The sequence below is a fragment of the Nannobrachium achirus genome (genome assembly GCF_963921795.1).
Source record: "Nannobrachium achirus genome assembly, chromosome: 18".
Lineage (NCBI taxonomy): Eukaryota > Metazoa > Chordata > Actinopteri > Myctophiformes > Myctophidae > Nannobrachium > Nannobrachium achirus.
Genome location: NC_137825.1, coordinates 39,629,570 through 39,649,742, shown reverse-complemented (window position 1 = coordinate 39,649,742; position 20,173 = coordinate 39,629,570). Strand labels below are relative to the sequence as shown.

General features: G+C 40.7%; 1 protein-coding gene across 1 annotated transcript in view; it reads right to left on the bottom strand.

The window, feature by feature from the left end:
- The window catches only part of arid5b (AT-rich interaction domain 5B), a gene marked incomplete at both ends in the record, with an annotated part of 154,698 nt that extends 153,508 nt beyond the window's left edge, over positions 1 to 1,190 (bottom strand). Inside the window, 2 exons of the mRNA XM_080747423.1 lie at positions 492 to 755; positions 1,170 to 1,190. Coding sequence (XP_080603549.1) covers positions 492 to 755; positions 1,170 to 1,190 — 285 coding nt within the window. The remainder of the gene's footprint in view (positions 1 to 491; positions 756 to 1,169) is intronic.
- Positions 1,191 to 20,173: the final 18,983 nt, after the last annotated feature.

The window sequence follows — 20,173 nt, the reverse complement described above, 5'->3', positions numbered from 1 at the left end:
CATGTCAAACTGGGGGTCCTTGAAATTAAAATGGTTGGTAATCACTGCTAGAGACGTAAAAATCTTCTCTTATGGGGGTACCTGGCATTATCTTTTCGAATGGGGGTCCACGGGCTAATAAGTGTCAATTTTGGGGTCCTTGGCATGAAAAGGTTTGAGAGCCACTGGGTTACTTACCCCAGTGGTTCTCAAAGTAGATTCCAGGGACTCTGTGGGTTTCTTTAGTGGGGTCTATACAAGTTTGTAACTCTGACAATGTACAAATGGAACCAAATGAACCCTAACGGGTCCATTTGGTTCCATTTGTACACAGTCAGAGTTAAGGGGAGACCTTGAAATGTCAAAATTTGAGTAACACTGACCCCCCCCAGCCAGAATAGGGAGGGATGCTGGGGGTATTAGCTACACACACAAACAAGTCAATAAATAGAAAGGAGGGGGAATGTGTGTGTGTGGGGGGGGAAGGGGGGGGGGGAGTTAATTGTAATTACCTCGCCGTGATTGACAGTCCGGCCCTGCGGGGTGTCCTCCGGTAAGAAGTAAAGTTTGGAGCTGGACAGGAGCTGCTTGCTGCTCCTCTCCTCCCAGAGCAGCTGCAGCTCGGCCACGCAGAGAGGCTCCCCTTCGGAGCAGCGCACCAAGAAGAAGTCTCCCAGCGACAGCAGCCTCGCTCCGCCGCCGCCGCCGGCGAGGTGCAGGCGGAAAGCCTTGTAGAAAACATAGGGTCCGTGCAAGCCGCAAGGTGAGCCTACCCACTGCGGAACAACAACAATAACAATAAAACACACATAAAGTGAATGATGCTGTACGTCCTCTACGTCAAACACAGGCTATTAAAGCGAGCCCGTGATAAATTATTATGATGGGATATATTTCTCATTATTTGTGGAGTATTAAAGTGACCGCAAAATATCTCGAACCGACCGACCAAAATCGACCTAAACGTGCAGTCAGCGCAGCCTTTCCTTATAAGCAATTAGCGCTGATGCAGAAAACATGATATTATCAGCCCCAAAAGTTTCCCCATCTCATTTCAATGGCTTATTCAGAACAGAAATAAATAAAAACGTTCAAAAATGCATCGCATTCCAGTCGATACGATGAATGAAAAAAACAATAGCGGAAGAATAGCACCACAATATGCTAATAATGATAATAAAAAATAATACCGTGAGTGAGCCGGGCTCCATCGCGTCGTTCTGAATCGATTAAACTCTGAACATTCTCTCCAAACTTGTTGGCTTGAACGGCTCGCTGTGGAGTCCTGGCAGATCAGCGCAGCAGCGCACCGGCGAGCCGCTCCGGCGTCAATATGAGCGGCGTGGCGTTCGCGGACGGCGCATCTAAAATGAGCGAAAATGTCACCTAATATTTTTCCAGGGCGCCTGTTTTCCAGCGGGTCATTTTGTTTCGCCGCTCGCGTCGTTTTGCATCATATTAAATTAGACGTTGGTCGGGCTGCGCGCCGCCACCGCCAGCCGGTTACATAATCCGGAGCCTTAAAAAATTCCAAACGTTTGAAAATCACGATTCCTCCTCCGCCGCGTGATAAATCCGTCTTTTATAGGTGTAAATCCAAGTGTCGCATTTTTATCCGTCCAATTTAGAGTTTGTACCGCCGCGATATCGACTATTATCTGTGTATGGCTCTGCCAGGACCTGCAACAAGGACGTTTGTGTGTGTGTGTGTGTGTGTGTGTGTGTGTGTGTGTGTGTGTGTGTGCGTGCGTGTGCGCGTGTGTAATAGAAAGAACATTTCCTGCAGACCTGCAGAGATTCAGGGGCGCATGTCTTCCTATTTCTAGAATGCATGTTTCAATCACCGGATGAAATGAAACCGTTTTACGTTTTTACTCTAAAAATACACCACTTCTGGTATCTCTCCCCAGCTTTTAATGGAGGCAACAGAGACGCGGGTGGAACGACAGAAGAGCATATCGTTACTTTTAAGCGTGTTTTTTTATTTATTTTTGTATTACTTATTTATATATTTAGAGAGCCACGCTAGACATTTTGATAACTGAAGACATTTTTATTGGGCAAGATGGGATGATGTTTTTCTCGACACCGGCCATGTTCAAACATGAATGTAGGCTAAGCGATGTAATTGGCGATGACAAACCATGCGAGAGAGATTAGAATGGAGAATGGCTTGCTTGGCTGCTGGTGTCACGTTGCTACTTTCATTATTGCGGCACAGAAGCAGGGAGCCCTTTGAAGTTGATGGGGGACAGATTAGCTGCGTTTTGCATAGGGCTACACTGTAAAATCCTCGATGTTAATAACTCTGACAGTGTACAAATTGAACCAAATGGACCCGGGGGGGTCCATTTTGTAGTTACACCCTCAGATAGAGTTTAATTTACTCCTAGGATTTGACTGTGTAACATAATTTTCTAACAATAAGATGATTGCACAGAAGAACAAGATAACAGACATATATCCATTCTGTGTAACCTGTTCAGTGGCAGATTTATTGTCTCCACCAGCCGAAGGCTGAGGGAGAGTATGTTTTCCCCTCCGTCCGTCCGTCCGTGCGTGCGTCCGTGCGTGCGTCCGTCCGTCCGTCCGTTTGTCCGTTACCAGCTAATCTCTGGCGCCGTTGGCCCGGTCGCTGCCAAACTGTGCACACACACTCCCTCGACACCAATTCAGAACCTCTGGCCCAAATATTTCACATGGGCCTGTTCTAGCGCCACCAGGAGGCCGACTTTTGCAAAACTAACTTTTGCCAGTACTCCTACAGATTTTGTCCAAAAATCACGTAAATCAGTAGACAGTATCTCTACAGTCATGTGATCGACATGGATGTGTCAGATTTTCCATATTCCATCCTGATTGGCTAAAACTGGCTTTCAAAGTTTGCAGGATTGGTCAGTTTTGAATAAAATGCCTGAAATCCTGAACGCAGTGTGCGATTTTGGTGAAATTGTGCATGCACATTCCCAATAGGCAGAGGAATAAATGCCACTTAAGAAAAATCAAATCAGCCTCATGGTGGCGCTATAACAGGCCGATTCATTAGTGTCAAACTTTGTATGCGCACTCCTTAGAGGCCAAGGTAAAACCTTTTCCCTGCATTTTTTACATCAGCCTTTTATAGCGCCATCAGGAGGCCGACTTATGTAAAACACATTACATGCCTGACCTGGTGGAGACCTGTGCTCGGAAGAGCACTGCTTCTAGTTAAATATGAGTCCATATTAAACATGACAAAATGAGAATGCAGAAGCAGTCAGTTAGGCTATTTAGGAAACATGCACTGCAGCTCTTGGATGTTTGCAAAATTGATAACAAATAGGCTAGCATTTCAAATAATTCAGATTGCACAACACACTTCCACCAAAATTAATGGACCGAATTAATTTAAACTAAGTTTCGGTCTGCAAGATGATTTCCACAGCATAAAAAAGAACAATGACTTTGCTCGAGAGCCAGAGCTCAATCTTGAACAAATTAATCAAGATGGAGATGTCTATCATGTAGTGTGAGTGGATTTCTCTTCATCTGTGGATCACAGACAGATGACTTTAGCGAGTTGTGTTTTCACTCAATGCCTACTTATCCCCATCTGGTTGTATTTCGTGGCTGTCGGGTGGAAACCTTGTATGTCCAAAACGGTTACATTTCAGGAAATGGAAATGAGAACCTGTGTCCCAATGGATCTAATGTAGTTATCATTTAGTCACAAACTATTGTTAATACTTTTAAGTGGTTCATAATTGAATATAATACTACCCACAGACGAAACCTAACCATTTTCATTTGCACTTAAAAAAAGAAAGAAGCTAAATAGCAAATCTACAAGCAGCTCACAATGCGTTGCATTGTGACACCCAGCTTGTAGATCAGCTATTTTTGCTACTTTTGTGTGACACTGTTGTAAGTATGGGGCATTCATTTACGATAAAACGTAAAGTTGAAACATGGAGATACAAGGTTTCTGCCCGAGAGCAACGATTTGCTCAGTGATGTCTTGACTCCAACAAACTGAAACGGCCCTCTGAATGAAACATCAAGAGCAGGAACAGCAACATCAATAACATATTGCTTGTTAAGAGGAAAAACAAACCAACAACATTTTATACACAGACCTATATGTGCAGTGCAGGCCCCCAGCCTCGGCAGCCTCTATAAATTAGATTTATGGCAAATAGGTTTAAGTTTCACGACACTGAATAGGATCACAGGATAACAGTAACCTTTTGTGTTTGAGCTGTCAGGTAATTTACTTACTGTGAATTGCACCCTGACGACAGAGAGCGGCAGTGCATTTGGTTATATTTTAACGGCTGACTGCCACTGCCTGAGCTTACAGGGGAAGACAAGTCAATTGGAGACATTTACCTGATGCCTTTATCCAGACAAGCTTGGAATGCATGCAGAGTTGAATGAGCTTAAATAAGCAGATTGCCAATATTGCAAGCCAGCGCGTTATAGGGATTGTACCTCTCCTAAACAGTAGAAGTAGGCTACTACTTGTAACTCTCATACCAGTAGTAGTAGGCCATAGCGACTCCAGTAGAAATACTATGACTTATCAGTAGAAGTAGTGATTATTTTATCAGTAGACATACTAGTGACTCTTACCTCTAGAAGTAAACCAATTATAGTGACTCTCCTACCAGTAGAGGTAGGCTACTAGTAAAACTCCTACCAGTAGAGGCTAGTGACTCCAGTGACTCTCTTACCAATAAGTAGGCTACTAATGTGTCTTTTATCAGTAGATGTACTAGTGACTCTCTTACCACGAGAAGTAGACTATAGTGACTAATAGTCTGAATAGTAATGACTGACTCTTTTATCAGTGGAAGTAATAGTGTCTCTCTTACCAGAAAAATAGTAGTGACTCTTATACAATCAGAAGTAGTAGACCTACCAGTAGAAGTACTAGTGACTGTCCTAGACTCTCTTACCATGAAGTAGGTTATAGTGACTCTCCTATACCTGTAGAAAAGGTCTATCAGTGACTCTCCTGATAGAAGTAGTAGCGACTGACACTAGTACAAATACCAGTGAGTGACACTCCTACATGTACTGTACCATTAGTCCATTTAGTGTAATGTAGTGCATATATTCTGCTTTAGCTCTAATTATGGCCATTGTATTCATGGTACTGTATGTATTCTTCCCAAATACCCCATCTTAGTGATGCAAATGATGGTAATATAACCGTAGCTGTAATAACTGCGGCTGTATTGAAACAGTGATTTAGTCTTAATGAAGCTCAATGTGGATGTGTGCACTCGGCCCAGAGGACTGAATTATTAAAAATATGCCGTGTTCAGATTGTTGTTGCAAATGTTTCACTTGTCATTGTGGTCATTGAGTCACAAAAAAAGAACTCCAGTATTTTCATTTCATTTTTATAATGAGCTACACTGGTAAGCCCACTGGTCTTTTGCCAAATTGGGGTGACGGAGAGACAAAGAGAGAGGTCCTTGTCAGTGAAATAACTCCAGTCTGAAGACTGATTTATACTACAATGGGGTCCCATGCCCAAAATAGCAGATTTACAAGCTCACAATGCCTCACAATGCGATGCGTTGTGATGCCTGTAGATCTTCTATTCTTGTCTCAGGATACCATCATCGACAGAGTATGAATTAGGCATAATAAAATTATGTTGATGATTGATGACCAAAGCATAATTTACCACCCTCCCATCGCACAATGGTGTCACTCATTGAAAACAACCAATCGCACAGTGAGTGTAAAATAGGCTTAGTGTATAAATTATACATACTGTACACAGGAAAAGCATGCATGCACATTTTTCTACTTAAAAGCTTTGGAATTCAATAAGACTCAACATGAGAGCTTGTGTATTGCTGTGTGTTCTGCAGAGTTAGTGGAAATACTGTATTCCTGAACATTTCATTGATTGACCCATAGTATGTGAGAGACCATCTCTTAAAAAATCAAAAGGATGCTGCTTTGGAAGACAAATCGATATCAAGATTGTGACGATAATGTATGGATGACTTTTGGTGCGTTGATACATTTTGATAAATAATTATCTATAATGCCTATATAATAACCGAGTAGGAAAAGTCAAATAATGGAAAGGCTAGAACAATCCGGTAAGTTGAGGATTACATTACTTTACTGTATCGCAGCCTTTAAGACAACACGTTTGCCATAACAATTTCATGATTTACAAAATCTCAGACTATATCTAATCTCATATCACAATATCGATATGATATTGATAGATTGCCCAGGCCTAATTACAACTATTAGCTACAGTATGTTAAAGCAATGATTTAAGCTGTAACATGTCAGGCAATATTGAAATTGCTGTGTTCGCCGTACAGTACATTGTAGCATGATTAATGATTGTACTGTTCGAAGACAATGGAAGGTTTTGGCAAGTGTATTTAGAGGCCATGCCAATTTTATGGGGCTTGCTGAACTTTCATTCATGACTCCTGCTGTAAAGTCTTACTATCAGACAATGTTTTATTTATTATCACAGCAAATGCCTCCAGCCAACAGAAAGGCCTCATCAAGTCAGGTTCATCAACACGGTCCCATTCACCACGGGAGAAGCATTAACCACTTTCACCCTAGCATCCTTATCCTGGGCATGTCATAATAGGCAAATATTTGGCCAAAATAGGTGATCATCTGGTGAAAATAGGAGATCTACAAGCTCACAACACAGTGCAACACAATAGACCCCTCAATGAAGTATATGGGTTTATTGGGTAAGTTGATTTCTACAGTATATGCTTTAGATATTATTTTCCATTCTGTTGGATTTATTTTTGCGTATCGTTTCTATATGATACGCAATGCATTGAAATGCAAGCTATTTTTTGCTATTCATCATTTGAAGTCAGTGTTTAAAGCTGCAATCTATACGTTTTATGTCCTACCCGGGATTCCTGGCCCGCTGGGTCAGCGCCAAAAGTTCCACTTCTGAACTAAAGCATAAAGCCTGTTTGGGAAAAGGATACATTGTGCTTTTGAGCTTCATGCAATACTTTTTGTCATCCAGTTGTGGTCCAGCCTACTACTCAGGAGTGGCTATTCAGTTGTGTTAGTTATATTTTATTAACATACTGTGTACTCTACCATACAGATTGGTTAAAATAAAATGTTATTCTCTGCAAAACGTTACGGACTGCAGCTTCAACAAACAACATGCCTTGAGATGTTCAGTTGAATGAAGGATGCTAGAAAGATGTGATATTATCTGTACTTGGCAATATTGTGTTTCTGATTCAAAGTGAGAATGTTATGGAGGAAACAAAAGCAATGAAGATAGCAGCAGAAGTAATGTGGGTATAAAAATGGAATGAGACAAGTCGAGGAGTGAATAAAGTCAGATTGGGAAAGGAACAATGTTTTACATTGGCATGTAACCCAAGTGGTGTATATTTCCTACACAACTACCTATTATATTCCCTACAGTAATTACACAAACACACTTCCTTAAGGACACACACACACACACACACACACACACACACACACACACACACACACACACACACACACACACACACACACACACACACACACACACACACACACACACACACACACACACACACAGAGAGAGACAATTTGCTATGAGGGGAATTGAGGGAAACCAAATACTTATTATTTCCAAAGCTCAACAAGAGTAAATGCCCAAACTTGCAACACGAGCAGCCAACATAGCCACACCCATGAAAGACATGTTTCACAATGTAAAATGGAAGAATTATGTGTCATTGATAGCTTTCATCATAATATTATTATGAATGCTAAGCAAAGTACATACACTGAGTTACTGTAGGCCAGGGTATAGACAAATAGGTTAAACATCTGCCTGCATTTATAGTATACACAAATACTCTGAATCCCCATTTGGCCCAGACAACATCTGATCCTGTCTCTACAAAGAAAAAACTACATTTACAGTTACGTAGCTTCACACTGTTGTACTGATGTACTTCAAAAGATTATATCTTGGAGAAAAAAAAAGGAAAAGAAAAAAAAGCTTTTGTGCCTGTAAATCCAACCTTGCTTTATCCAGGAGTCATCCGGTATTCTGACATGTAATCTTAGATAGGTTGTGTTGCATCATCATTGTGAGGAAGTGCTTTGTGAAATATATTGTATAGTTTGCCCACTGTATGGAATTTCAATGGATACGCATAAAAAGGGCTTTGAAACAAGACAATGAAATCCATTTAATATTATGCAGAGTAACCCTGGACGTATCTTCTTACTTTAGGGCTTTTAAATGCTTGCCTGACACTGCCGTTATTTGCTATTCATATATAATCAATATCTCCATTAGGCCCCATTTGAAATGTGGCTTCAGAGAACAGGCAGGCTTGCGTTGTTTTTGTTCGGTGTGTTTAAAAGAAGGGTGTCTAAAATAACCCCATCATTAGAGATTAGGTTGACTCCACATGAGAATATGTCATTCATTAATTCATTGTTACATTTATAGTTGCTACAAAATGCAGAGGCTTAAGCTCTGTCCTTGAAATACATTCTGACCTAGAAAGATAACAGCCAATCACATGAGTGAAATAAACACTTAGATAGAATAATAGAACTATCTTAGACACTGCAGCTATTATAGTCAATGATTTAACCGTTTCGCATTATGAGCCATGGTTATGTACACAAAGACAGACACACACACCCTCTCACTGTCTCATGCACGCGCGCACACACACACACACACACACACACACACACACACACACACACACACACACACACACACACACACACACACACACACACATATGCACACATGCATGTGCGTTCACGTGCACAAGCACACACAAACCCACATTGAATCTCTTATGCTTCCTTGCAGCTGCCTTATTATGTCTATTATGCGCCTTGTACAGAGCCTGCATTCTTTTTGATGTTTGAGGCTGTGAGCTGGTATGTCAATAAAATTTGACCTTTGCTACAGTTTTTTTTTCTCACTACCATTTTTTTCTCACACCACCATGCTCTCCTCTCAACCCTGTCCTCTCTTTCTTATGAAAATACTACCTGCATATCTCCACAGTCCAGATAAGATTAGCCTTAAAACGTTTATACCATTATATTATTCAGCCTAAAGGGGGGAAAAAAGAAAACAAAGAAAAAGAAGACGGCACAGATGGGAAGGTGAGGGAAGTGATTCACTGCAGGATGATGTATGTATGTATGGAGGGAGAGAGAAAGAGAGGAAAGGAGAGAGAGAAAAAGAGAGATGAATGATTAATACAGAGAGCCCTACAGTCTCTCTCTGAATGTCATTATGTAAGCAACATTAATGACGCCTGAGAGGACGTGAAATGAATCTAAACTAAGACGGGGTAATGAACTGCGTGGGTGGGGGTGGGGGGGGGGGGGGGGGTGGCATGGGTGGGGGGTGGTTTGGGCACCACCAGCTTGGCTTTTAATGAATTTGTTGAGACAAGGAGGAAACATATTGTCAGAGTTAAACCGCAAGGCTGGCTTTCCTCTCCGCTGTGAGTCGTGTTAATGTGACAAAATGGGACCAAAACGAAGAAGCAAAAATAAATAAAAATGCTAAAAAGAAATCCATGCTGGAAGCAAATGGAGAACAAACGCTGGTATGTCGTCATGCGGCTCTAAGCATATAAGCCAGGTAACAAGGCGACGAACAAAACAATAGAATTACTCAGCTTGGCCAATATCCCCCTTTTGTTTTACACACTCCAATTTACAGCACTACCCCCAACCCCCTTCCCGCCCCCCCCCCCCCCCCCCCCCCCTCACCCTCAAGTCTACTGCTCTGTCTAAAAACAAGCGCGCCCCAATTGCGGAGAAAAACTATTCTGGGGCCACTTTGGTTTTATTTGAACGGTAAGGTCGTTATTTTTGTGTTTCAATAACAACGCTGGCCCTGAGCTTGGAACAGAGAGAGGGAGAGAGAGAGAGAGAGAGAGAGAGGGAGGGAGAGAGAGAGAGGGAGAGAGAGAGCGGGAGAGGGAAGCGGGCATGGCCGTGGTGGTGACTGCACAGTGAAAACAGGGTTTTAGATTACATGGTGATTTAGGAATGTGCTGGGAGCCAAGAGAGGCAGGCAAGCAGGCAGTCAGGCCGTCAGGCATGCAGAGTTACCCCCTCTCATAACCACCATGGGCTTGAAAGGAGCCCGACAACATCTGGACACATTACACTTGGGGCTAGGAAGTGTGTGTGTGTGTGTGTGTGTGTGTGTGTGTGTGTGTGTGTGTGTGTGTGTGTGTGTGTGTGTGTGTGTGTGTGTGTGTGTGTGTGTGTGTGTGTGTACAGTATGTGTGTTCATTTAGTCAAATATGCACCCGGGGAAAGATTGCAGGTTCTAGTATTGTTATTACAGTAGGTCTATTATACCAATCTCTAAGCTGTGTGTTATGGGGCCCCAACTAGTATCAAATTAAACATAAGATTGCCTGGTTATGAGAGACTGTATGGCCCTGTACTACACTGTAGTTAGACCTTTAGTAGTACATTAAACAGTTATTTCAATAAAAAAGATAGATTATTTAATATTCAAACAGTAATAAAAATAATAATAATAATAGAAACATGAACCTTGTGGCACACTGGCAAATACTATACATTAAAATCCTCTGTTGTGTTAATTTAACTCTGAGAAGGTCAAATTATACGCTCTCAAGAGTTAAATTAAAACTGTGCAGATTCCACTGTGTAGTGACTCACATATTTACATAGGCTATAGCTAGAATAAGCCTCTTGTAGGACTTGTGAATGACACGCTCAAGATTGTATTATCAAATGCAGTGCAAGTGCCTCATTGTAAAGCTATTGATTCAACTACGCACTCAAGAAAGGTTGTTAGTTAACTGGGTCTATGCGAGGTACCTTGTGTTGTGCTCCATACAGTACTACAGTGGATAAGTGGTGTAAAGTAATGAAGTACATTTACTGTACTTAATTAAAACTTTGAGGTACTTTTACGTAACTAGATATTTCCAGTTTTCAGCACTCTTACTCCAATTCCACTAAATCTCAGAGACAAATATTGTAGTTTTATACTCCACTAGAATTATTTAAAAAAAAACTTCAGTTACTTAGTTACTTTATCACAAAACATACATTAACCACTGCAACCCTATACATTTCGGCCATTTGAGAATAGCTGATCTACAAGCTCACAATGCGTTGTGATTCGATGCTTTGTGAGCTTGTAGATCTGCTATTTCTGCTACATGTGAAAACTGCATAATGAGTACTTTGTACTTCTAGTACTTTTGAGTACATTTTGATGCCAATACTTTTTGTACTTTTACTCAAGAAGAATTGAATTCCGGACAAGTAAAACATCTGAGAACTTTTTCCACCACTGCAGTGGACTGCGGTTTCAGTAGCCCTTATATTTAACCACCTCCAGTGATTTATACACTGCATGTGGACTCTAGTCACAGACTATAATCCCCAGACAAGCCCTAGTTACCTCCCAAATTGGCTGCTAGAGAAGACTGACTTACCAGCCAAATATATGTATAAGCATTGGTGAGCAGCTGGTGTCCATTGTAGAGTAACCTGATGGTTCATACACAGTGTAATCCTTTGTTTTATAGTCTATTGGACTAGGGTAAATTGGAGTTGGCTCAGTACTTGAACCCCTTTTTCCCCTCAACACCAATCTGTACATGTTGCACGCCGAGCTTGTAGATCAGCTATTTTTGGCTAATTCCCTCCGGGTTCGAGTAGTAATTTAACTCTGAGTGTGCACAAATGTGTATGCTCAGAGATACATTCTGTACCCGGGGTCCATTTGGTTCCATTTGTACGCCTTCAGATTTAAGGACTCAGTGACTGTTCAAAGTGCCGTTGAGTAATTAAGCGTAAGTCAGCCTTGATATTTCTTTCCCCCAAGTGCTAAGACAACATTATTTAAATCCACTTCCAATAGTTTGTACTCATCCTTACTTCATCACATTGAAGCGTTTTTCATTATCACTTTAAATTCATCAACCTGGTGTTATGTAAAACATAATCAGTATTAATATTGTAGTATAGGAATAATATATATAATTATAGTATGATTACTACATTAGGCTAATAAATTATTCATAGCATCTTATGAGCTATAATTCATCTTGACTGAGAGCTGTTTCAATACAAGAGACATTATAGGGCAAAACTTTATGACTAATTGTTCATTTTAAATTCATTAAATATATTATAATTCAATTTGCGAGTCGTCCTGACTGAAATAACTTTATGTCTAGGTTGGCCCTACTGGTGTAGCATTCCCAAATTAAAATGACAATTATGTCATAATAAAACTGTATCCTAAAGTAGAATACTAATTTAATATTGGTATTCCCTGACGTCTATATTTTGGGCATAGGCAATTTCTTTTCTTTTACATTCAAACATTGTAAACATTTTTTTAATAGCTGATAGTTGACAAGCTTTTGAGCTTGTAGATTGGATATTGTCATGGACCATATTTGTTGTAGGAATAAGTAAAGGGCGTAAGTCGTTAACTTTCCAGCACTTTCGTCATTGTGAAGGTTTGAAGTTAAATGTTCATCATATTCATAAGAAACAAATGATAGGAATCATGGAAGCAGTTTTCCCCCCGTTTCGACACCAAGCTCAATCCCCACTTTTTGCAGAAAAGACTGTTGAGTTGTTTCAATTGAATGTGAATTGCCTCCCCCCCTCCCAGCCCTGATTTTCAGCACCAGTGACCACACACAATGGCCCGAGAAAGCTAATCCCAAGAAAGCTAACATGTCTAAGTCCAGGAATCGGAGATTCAAAACATCATTAATGCCAAGCAGGTCATGTGGGGGGGTGGTGGGGTGGGGGGGATAATTCTTTAACGTATCTGTGACTAGCTTTGAATAACAGATTTCTGTTGCATGCTAATCACAAAACATTGATATTCTGCATTGGTAATAATGTATTTTAAAAGTAACACAATTGTAAGTGTTAAAATGTGACCCTGCAGTTTAATCTCATTGCGAGCCAGCCAGAGTAGCTCTCACAACAGAAAAGGTTGGTTGTAGCCTGCAAAGGTTGGCCGCCTGCCAAAGTGGCTGTAGTGGAAACTAAATGACTTGCCAGCCACAGACAGAATTTACCTGCACTTGGCAGTTAGCTAATTTGGGCTAATATGCACTGAGGTTGAACATTCAAACCCGACAATGCAAATCCAACTTCAGTTCGGTTTCCTCCGTCTTTTTTTCCGGAAACCAATATAGCCTCAGGAGAATGATTAAACCCTCTCTTGGCGGTTTGAACTGAGAGAAACAGAGAGTTTGTTTAAAACCGAAGTGCTTATGAAAGACTTAATTAGACATCTGGCATGCGGACTTGGCGGCCATATTTTGCGTTGATTAAAAGCAGTAAATCTGTGTTAGATTGGAATCGTGTTTCCACCACGACTGCTGAGTGATTTAGATGTAATTGGAGGAACAGAGGTCAATGGCTTATTTCCAGAGGATAGCAGCTATCTCAGAAAAAACATCTTAGGAATCTGTCCAGTACAACAAGTCTCTTATTGGTTCGCTATGGCCAGTGGAACACAAGGCCAATGTACATAATGCCACCTTTGTTTCTGATTTGTCAATTGACGTTCATTAACATTTTTCTTCTTTTACTACTTTGTCATGTCTCTAACATTTTCATGATTTACTGCACTCTATGTACATGCCTGCAACATTACAGCTGCATTGTTGCACCACTCCAAGAGGCAAGGTTTGATTTGCAGTGTTTGTGTGTGTTTGTGAGGAGGGGGGTAAATATATGCATTTACTCTTCGGAAATCTGATATGTTTGATGTTTATGTGTGATAATACCACAATGTTATAATTGTATACAAAATGTATGTTAATCCTGTCTCCATTTGGTCAAAAGAATTGCTGTGATGACATTTTGTGTGTGATATTCTTGCCATATTTGTCATATATATCAATCAATATATCATCAAGTTTGACGTCCAGTTCCCTGACAACAACTGGATCAGTCCTGAGAAACTCACAGAGTTGGAGGACCTGCTTCCCCCACGGTCCGAGGCGCCCATCATCACGGGTGAGACGGAGGAGGTTGACCTGCAGGACTATGACAGCAACCAGGCCTACAACGACAGCTCCGATGAAGAGGGAGGTGGTGGCCACCACGGACCCGGAGTGCAGTGTGCGCACCAATAGTCCTTCAAATAAACACATAGCCGCAATCAATCAATCAATCAATCAATCAATCAATCAATCAATCAATCAATCAACCAACCAACCAAATAGTTTTATTGTCGCTTCCAAAATTCAAAGTGCAATACAGATATAGAGTACTATTCAAAAGTGCCATTTACAGTATCTCTCAAGATGTTTCTTTATGAAGTAGGTCTACATAAAGAGCTTAACTGGCTAAGGAAAACCACTCAAAAACTTTAAGGGTTTGTAAAACGGTTGTGGGTGCACGTGTGAGTACTTGTGTTTGAAAAGATATTGTTAGAGACAACAACCAGTGCTCAGAGTTTTACATACATTAGACTGCCATTGCTGTAGCGGCTTTCTCTGCACAATAATGTCTCCCTAAAATAAAGCAGGCTGGTCCTGGTCTGGCCCCGCAGGCTGCACGTCGAGCACATTAGGCTTTATGGGATGTTTCCAAGCAAATAAAAATAGTCTCACATGTCTTGGTCTGAGCGCTGCATAAGCTGCCCTGGAACTCAGACAGTCAATGCTAGGAAGTGTCAGCGGTGATGAGAACATGTTGGGGAACAGCAGATCAGATAAAAAACACTGGTGGAGGAAGAGCTACTCAGATTTTGGACTTAAGTCAAAGTAACAATACCAACAGTACAGTATTTTCTGTTTCCTTTAAGAGCTGGAGACACTGTGATCTGTGTTACTGAACAGACAAGATCTATTATAGCAATGACTAAGGAATATAGTGTTTTAACCTTTTAACAAAAAATAAATAAAAGAACACTTACCCTACCTTTTATCTACCACCACACCTATTTCACTTAGGCTATTCAAAAATAGAAGAGCCACCTATAGATCTACTATTTCTGCATAATTCATATGATTTGGATTAATAATGGGATTATCAATCATCTCAATCTCCAAAGTAACTAGTAACAACGCTGTACAAAAAAGAAAAATCACACCCGTGTGAAGTGGAGCTGTGTGTGTGTGTGTGTGTGTGTGTGTGTGTGTGTGTGTGTGTGTGTAGATCATGTGTAGCGATTTTTGTGACATTTGAAGAAAATATGTAGGAAAAGGAGCAAAAAGTGTGTTTTGGAGAAAATTCAAGATGGCGGAAAATCTATCCTGGCGTGGCCTATATGGGGAGATGCGTCTTGACCCAAGGAATCCAGGGAAAAAAGAATTTTAATTTTCCGATCCACGGTTCAAGAGTTACGGGGCAAAACGTAAAGTGGGCCGTTATAGCGCCACCATGAGGCCGAGTGATGTAATTATTTTTCGATTCATTCTTAAAATCATTATGAATCTCCTCTCCGAGGTTTGAAACTGTAGCTCCTATGGTTTACGAGAGAAAAATACTTGAAAGTGATTTCTTGCATTGTCCCATTATAAGTCAATGGGGACAATTAAGCGTCGTTTTTTGCCGATTACGTCGGCATGGTAAGGCGGATCGGAACGAAAGGTAATAGAACACCATTCCCGGCCGAGCCGACCATTTTGATGTATATATTGCGCGAGTGGCGTAAATGGTGCGGCACTAGTTACGCGCCGAAGTCAGGCTACATACACACACACGGACACACAGACACACAGACCCACACAGCCACGTATAGGGAGCCTGTGTTTCACACAGCTCCAAAAAGTACAATATGTAGTGGAAAAAGATATCACAAAATGGAAATACTGTAATAAATGTACCTCCAAATTGAGCTTGAATAAATACTTACTTACTTTCCACCGCTGATTAATGCAATGCATTATGGATGCAGGATCTTAGTAGCTGTAGCACTGCGACACATATGGATACTATTACCTCTCTATGAGATTATATCATTGCTGTCGAGTGGAAACCTTGCATGTCCAAAACCATTTCATGTTTATTATTTTAAAAACAATTTAAAATGGTAAAAATAACCAATCTACAAGCTCAAAACTCCTTGCATTGTGAGGCGCTGTGAGCTTGTAGATCTGCTATTTTCACTACTTTAGTGCAGCACTCTTGTATGATGAAGTAGGGCGTTAATTTACGAAAAAACATACAAATTTGAAACATGGAGATACATGGTTTCTGTCCGACAATAACAATATTGTTGTATAGTTGCCTAAATGCAGAGTACAGCTGGAGGACAGCTCTTGCATTGTGCTGTTAACCCCACCACACAGTGATATACTGTCATATATTCCTGCACTCAATGATGACATCTAAACATGGCAACACTGTGGGCTTTTTTTCCAGAATGGTGTTCCCGGCAACATCTCTCTGCTCTGTGGTCTGTAATGAGGAAATGAAACTTTTCTGCAATATGCAGTTTTTACCAGAAGAGGGCAGGTTATTTTACCTTACACACATGCACGCACACACCCACACAGAGAAGCAAACACCTACTATATTGCAGACACATGCACACGTTAATATGTATTTAGCCATGGACCCCAATCAGAAAATATTTTGTGCTAAGGATCCCATACACGATTTGTGTTATTAAAACGTTTTTCACTTTTCCCCCCCAAGATTGAAAATACCTGATCTTCAAGTTCACAACACATTGCAATGCAATGCATTGTGAGCATGTGGATTGGCTATTTTCAAATGTATACAGTATAGGAGGTCCCCGGACCCCACTTTGAGAAGCACAGGAGAACCAGATACAAACAAGGCAGTGCAGCTGAAACAATTGTGTTGGATATGAATGTGAGTTGACATGTAAAGTGAGGTAGTTTTTGAAGGGGAAATGGAGCCTATTTCTGTTCTATTTGAAAGTCAAAAGGAGCGTTTTAAGCAGGACTGTTGTGCTACTCCGTGCGTGCGTCCCCCTGGGTGCAGCACACTGGATGACGCTGCTGCATATATAGAGTTTCTCAGTCGAACAAAGCAGCCAGAGAATCAGTGTGTGAAGGACTTAATCTGTCTAGGAGCTGCGAGACCAGGAGGATGTGTGCACGCACATATCCTACAGTACGCACACACACGCACGCACTCAACCAAATTGTAATGTTTGGCTGCAGACTGGTGATTTTAACAACTCCATTGTCCATTATGGCAAACTGCCAACTATTATTTGGAGATCTTCATAATTCCACAAGGCTAGTTGGCTTGGAGTATATTATAGTATAACCACTATATTTGTATGTAGCCACTATGAGCTGTGGATAAATGCCAGTCTCTGATGCGCACACACTAATGCAAACTACACACACGCAAATTAATGTTCTCAGCAAAATGACTGAATATTTGTGAATTTTATTTTAGATCTGGCATGACATCTATATTTTCCATACATTGAGATCTATACATTTTGGTCTTGATTGATTGATTGATTGAAGAATGTATTAGAAGTTTGCACTGGTTCAAGGTCACCTAAAAGGATGAGCTTAAGTAAGCACATGACTTATTTAAATGTAGATCCTTTTTTTAACTCATATATGTGACAGACAGACAGGCAGATACAACACAGTACTATGCAGAGAAAATAAGAAAAACAGTCGTAAAAACATGATGCAAAATAAATGGTATTTACAACAGAAAGGTCAGGGGGTTTAGGTTAAGTTTACTGTTACCAGTTATGACTAGTAGTCGCCTGTAAGTATCTTTTCACTTTCAGAGCGGTTTTAAAGGAAGGTAGGGATTTACACTCCTTTAAGGCCTTCTGTAGGGCGTTCAAAACAAGTCACACTTGTTGTGTTCCCAAAACTAGGGGTGGAGCTTAGCACAAAGTCAAAATTGGAAGATGATGACAACTAAGATAACTATCTCTTCTTCACTTACAGTATATACTACAACACTAGTGTCCCTTTAGGGGCTCCGTAATAAACGGGGGGAAAATGATATCATTGCCATGCTGTGTGATGGCTAAGCCGTCGTCCAGGTTGCATACCGATAATGTGGGAATCGATTGTAATCTATTTCAAAATTGCACTTGACAACAAAATGAAATGAATCTGTTATGTCGACAACTTCCGCATTTACAAATGTTGATATGAAACACGTTTCTAAATCGTCTGTTTTAAACGGGAAAATAATCTAGATTGAGCAACTGCATGGCCTAGTTCTCACCTAAAATGTTATCAGAAACCATTTTCTGATAACTCAGAAAGCAGGGTGGTGAAACTGCCTGGGTCATATATTTGCGTGTGCTGCAAGTCTACAGATGTCCAGAGTTGTTCATCTTGACCAACATTACCCTGGAATTATTCTGTAACTGTGGCGGTTGGATGTCATTTTTAGTTTGGGATTCAAGTTTGTCACCTATTTTGGCTCCAGCTCTATTTTAGAGTAGGTAGCTCTAAAGTGATTCTATGGCATACAGTACTTAAAGAAAGAAAGAAAGAAAGAAAAAAACATCCTGCCAAAACCAGAGCCAAGCGTTCAATATTTTATTAAGTCTCCATTCTATTCTACAGCAGTGTTTGGAACATAATGAACTATATAGTACACTGCCTCAGTTCATAACACCACATGATGTTCTACTTATTGTTACACTACTGTACATCATTTTAGAGTTACAGTTAGAAACACCAAACACTATCAAGACATTCTGATTAAGTGGTATCATTTACAAAAAAAGAAAGAACGTAAAAAAAGATAAGACATTACAACATTCATTTTTCGACTAATGTGGAAAAATGCGCCTGCAGCCATTCAAATCGAGCATGTGTCTGACATAAATTATTCATGGCATGTTATTAAGTGAAACTGAATAATATTTACAGCATTTGTGAATAAATGATTGAAGACCTGACACTTTGTAGCTAGTCTTTGGCAGTGGGGTTTTTCAGATGTTCCAGTTTGGCAGTGTATGTCTCCTCTTGAATTCTCAGCCTCGCACTGAATTCGGCCTGGAAATGACGCACGCGCATGCATATGCACGTGTGTGTGCATATGCACGTGTGCGTGCACATGTACGCACGCACGCAAGCACACACGCGCGCACACACACACACACACACACACACACACACACACACACACACACACACACACACACACACACACACACACACACACACACACACACACACACACACACACACACACACACACACACACACACACACAGAGATCAGATAATGGCAGAGAGCCATGTGTTTGAGTTGAAGAAGTGTCAGCTTGTATTGTGGTGATCACAGCAAAGCATCGCAGTAAAACCCTCAGTGTCAACTTAACTCCAACGTTGTACACATGGAATTTGTACACTCTCAGAGTCAAATTAACATATCTTATGAAAACCAGCTTCACAAGAGAGAAAAACCTTACGTTTGACCATAAATTATAGCCCTTTTCCATCATTTCAATCTGTTTACATCCAAATAAATCTATTTTAACATATTGTGAAACCCGGTATAGCTGATTACGTTGAAAATGTTTCACTGAAAACAGGAAGCACCCCCCCCCCCCCCCACCCCAAGACCAGGATTTCGTTATTCCTATTCCTTTTACTGCAACTATCCGTTTTGAGAATGGCTAATTACAACCATATACTTCCCAATATAGGGGCCTTCGAAATATTCTAAATTGTGTACTGCCATGTTTACGGCCTCACAGCAGCACAGTTCCATTTATTTTCTCTGGGTCACTGTATACTTCTAAATTAAATGGTTCCAATCCACTTATGGCATTCACCCTCAGCTACACTGGCCAATTTTCTGAATGTCGACCTTATAAGGCATGATGAGAGCCACATGCCCAGCGAGGCTCCTGGGAAACCTCTGCAACTCAAATATCTTCCTCCCTCTAACATTGAGCGAGGGAGGGGGGGGGGGGGGGGGGGTTTAAATTGTCTTCCCTATATACTTTGAACTATAGCACAATTTGTTTTTAATGAATAATGTGTTACAAATATAAAATGTATGGTTGTGATTATCCTTAGAAGGAGAAAGTGAGTAAGACACAGAGAGAGAGAGAGAAAGAGAGAGCTGAAAGTGAACAGGCAAAAGATGGATGTTATTAAATATCGTTTACCAGCAAGATGCAATTTGGAACAGCACAGGCAATCTGTGTCAAACTAAAAACAACTCAGCTACAAAAA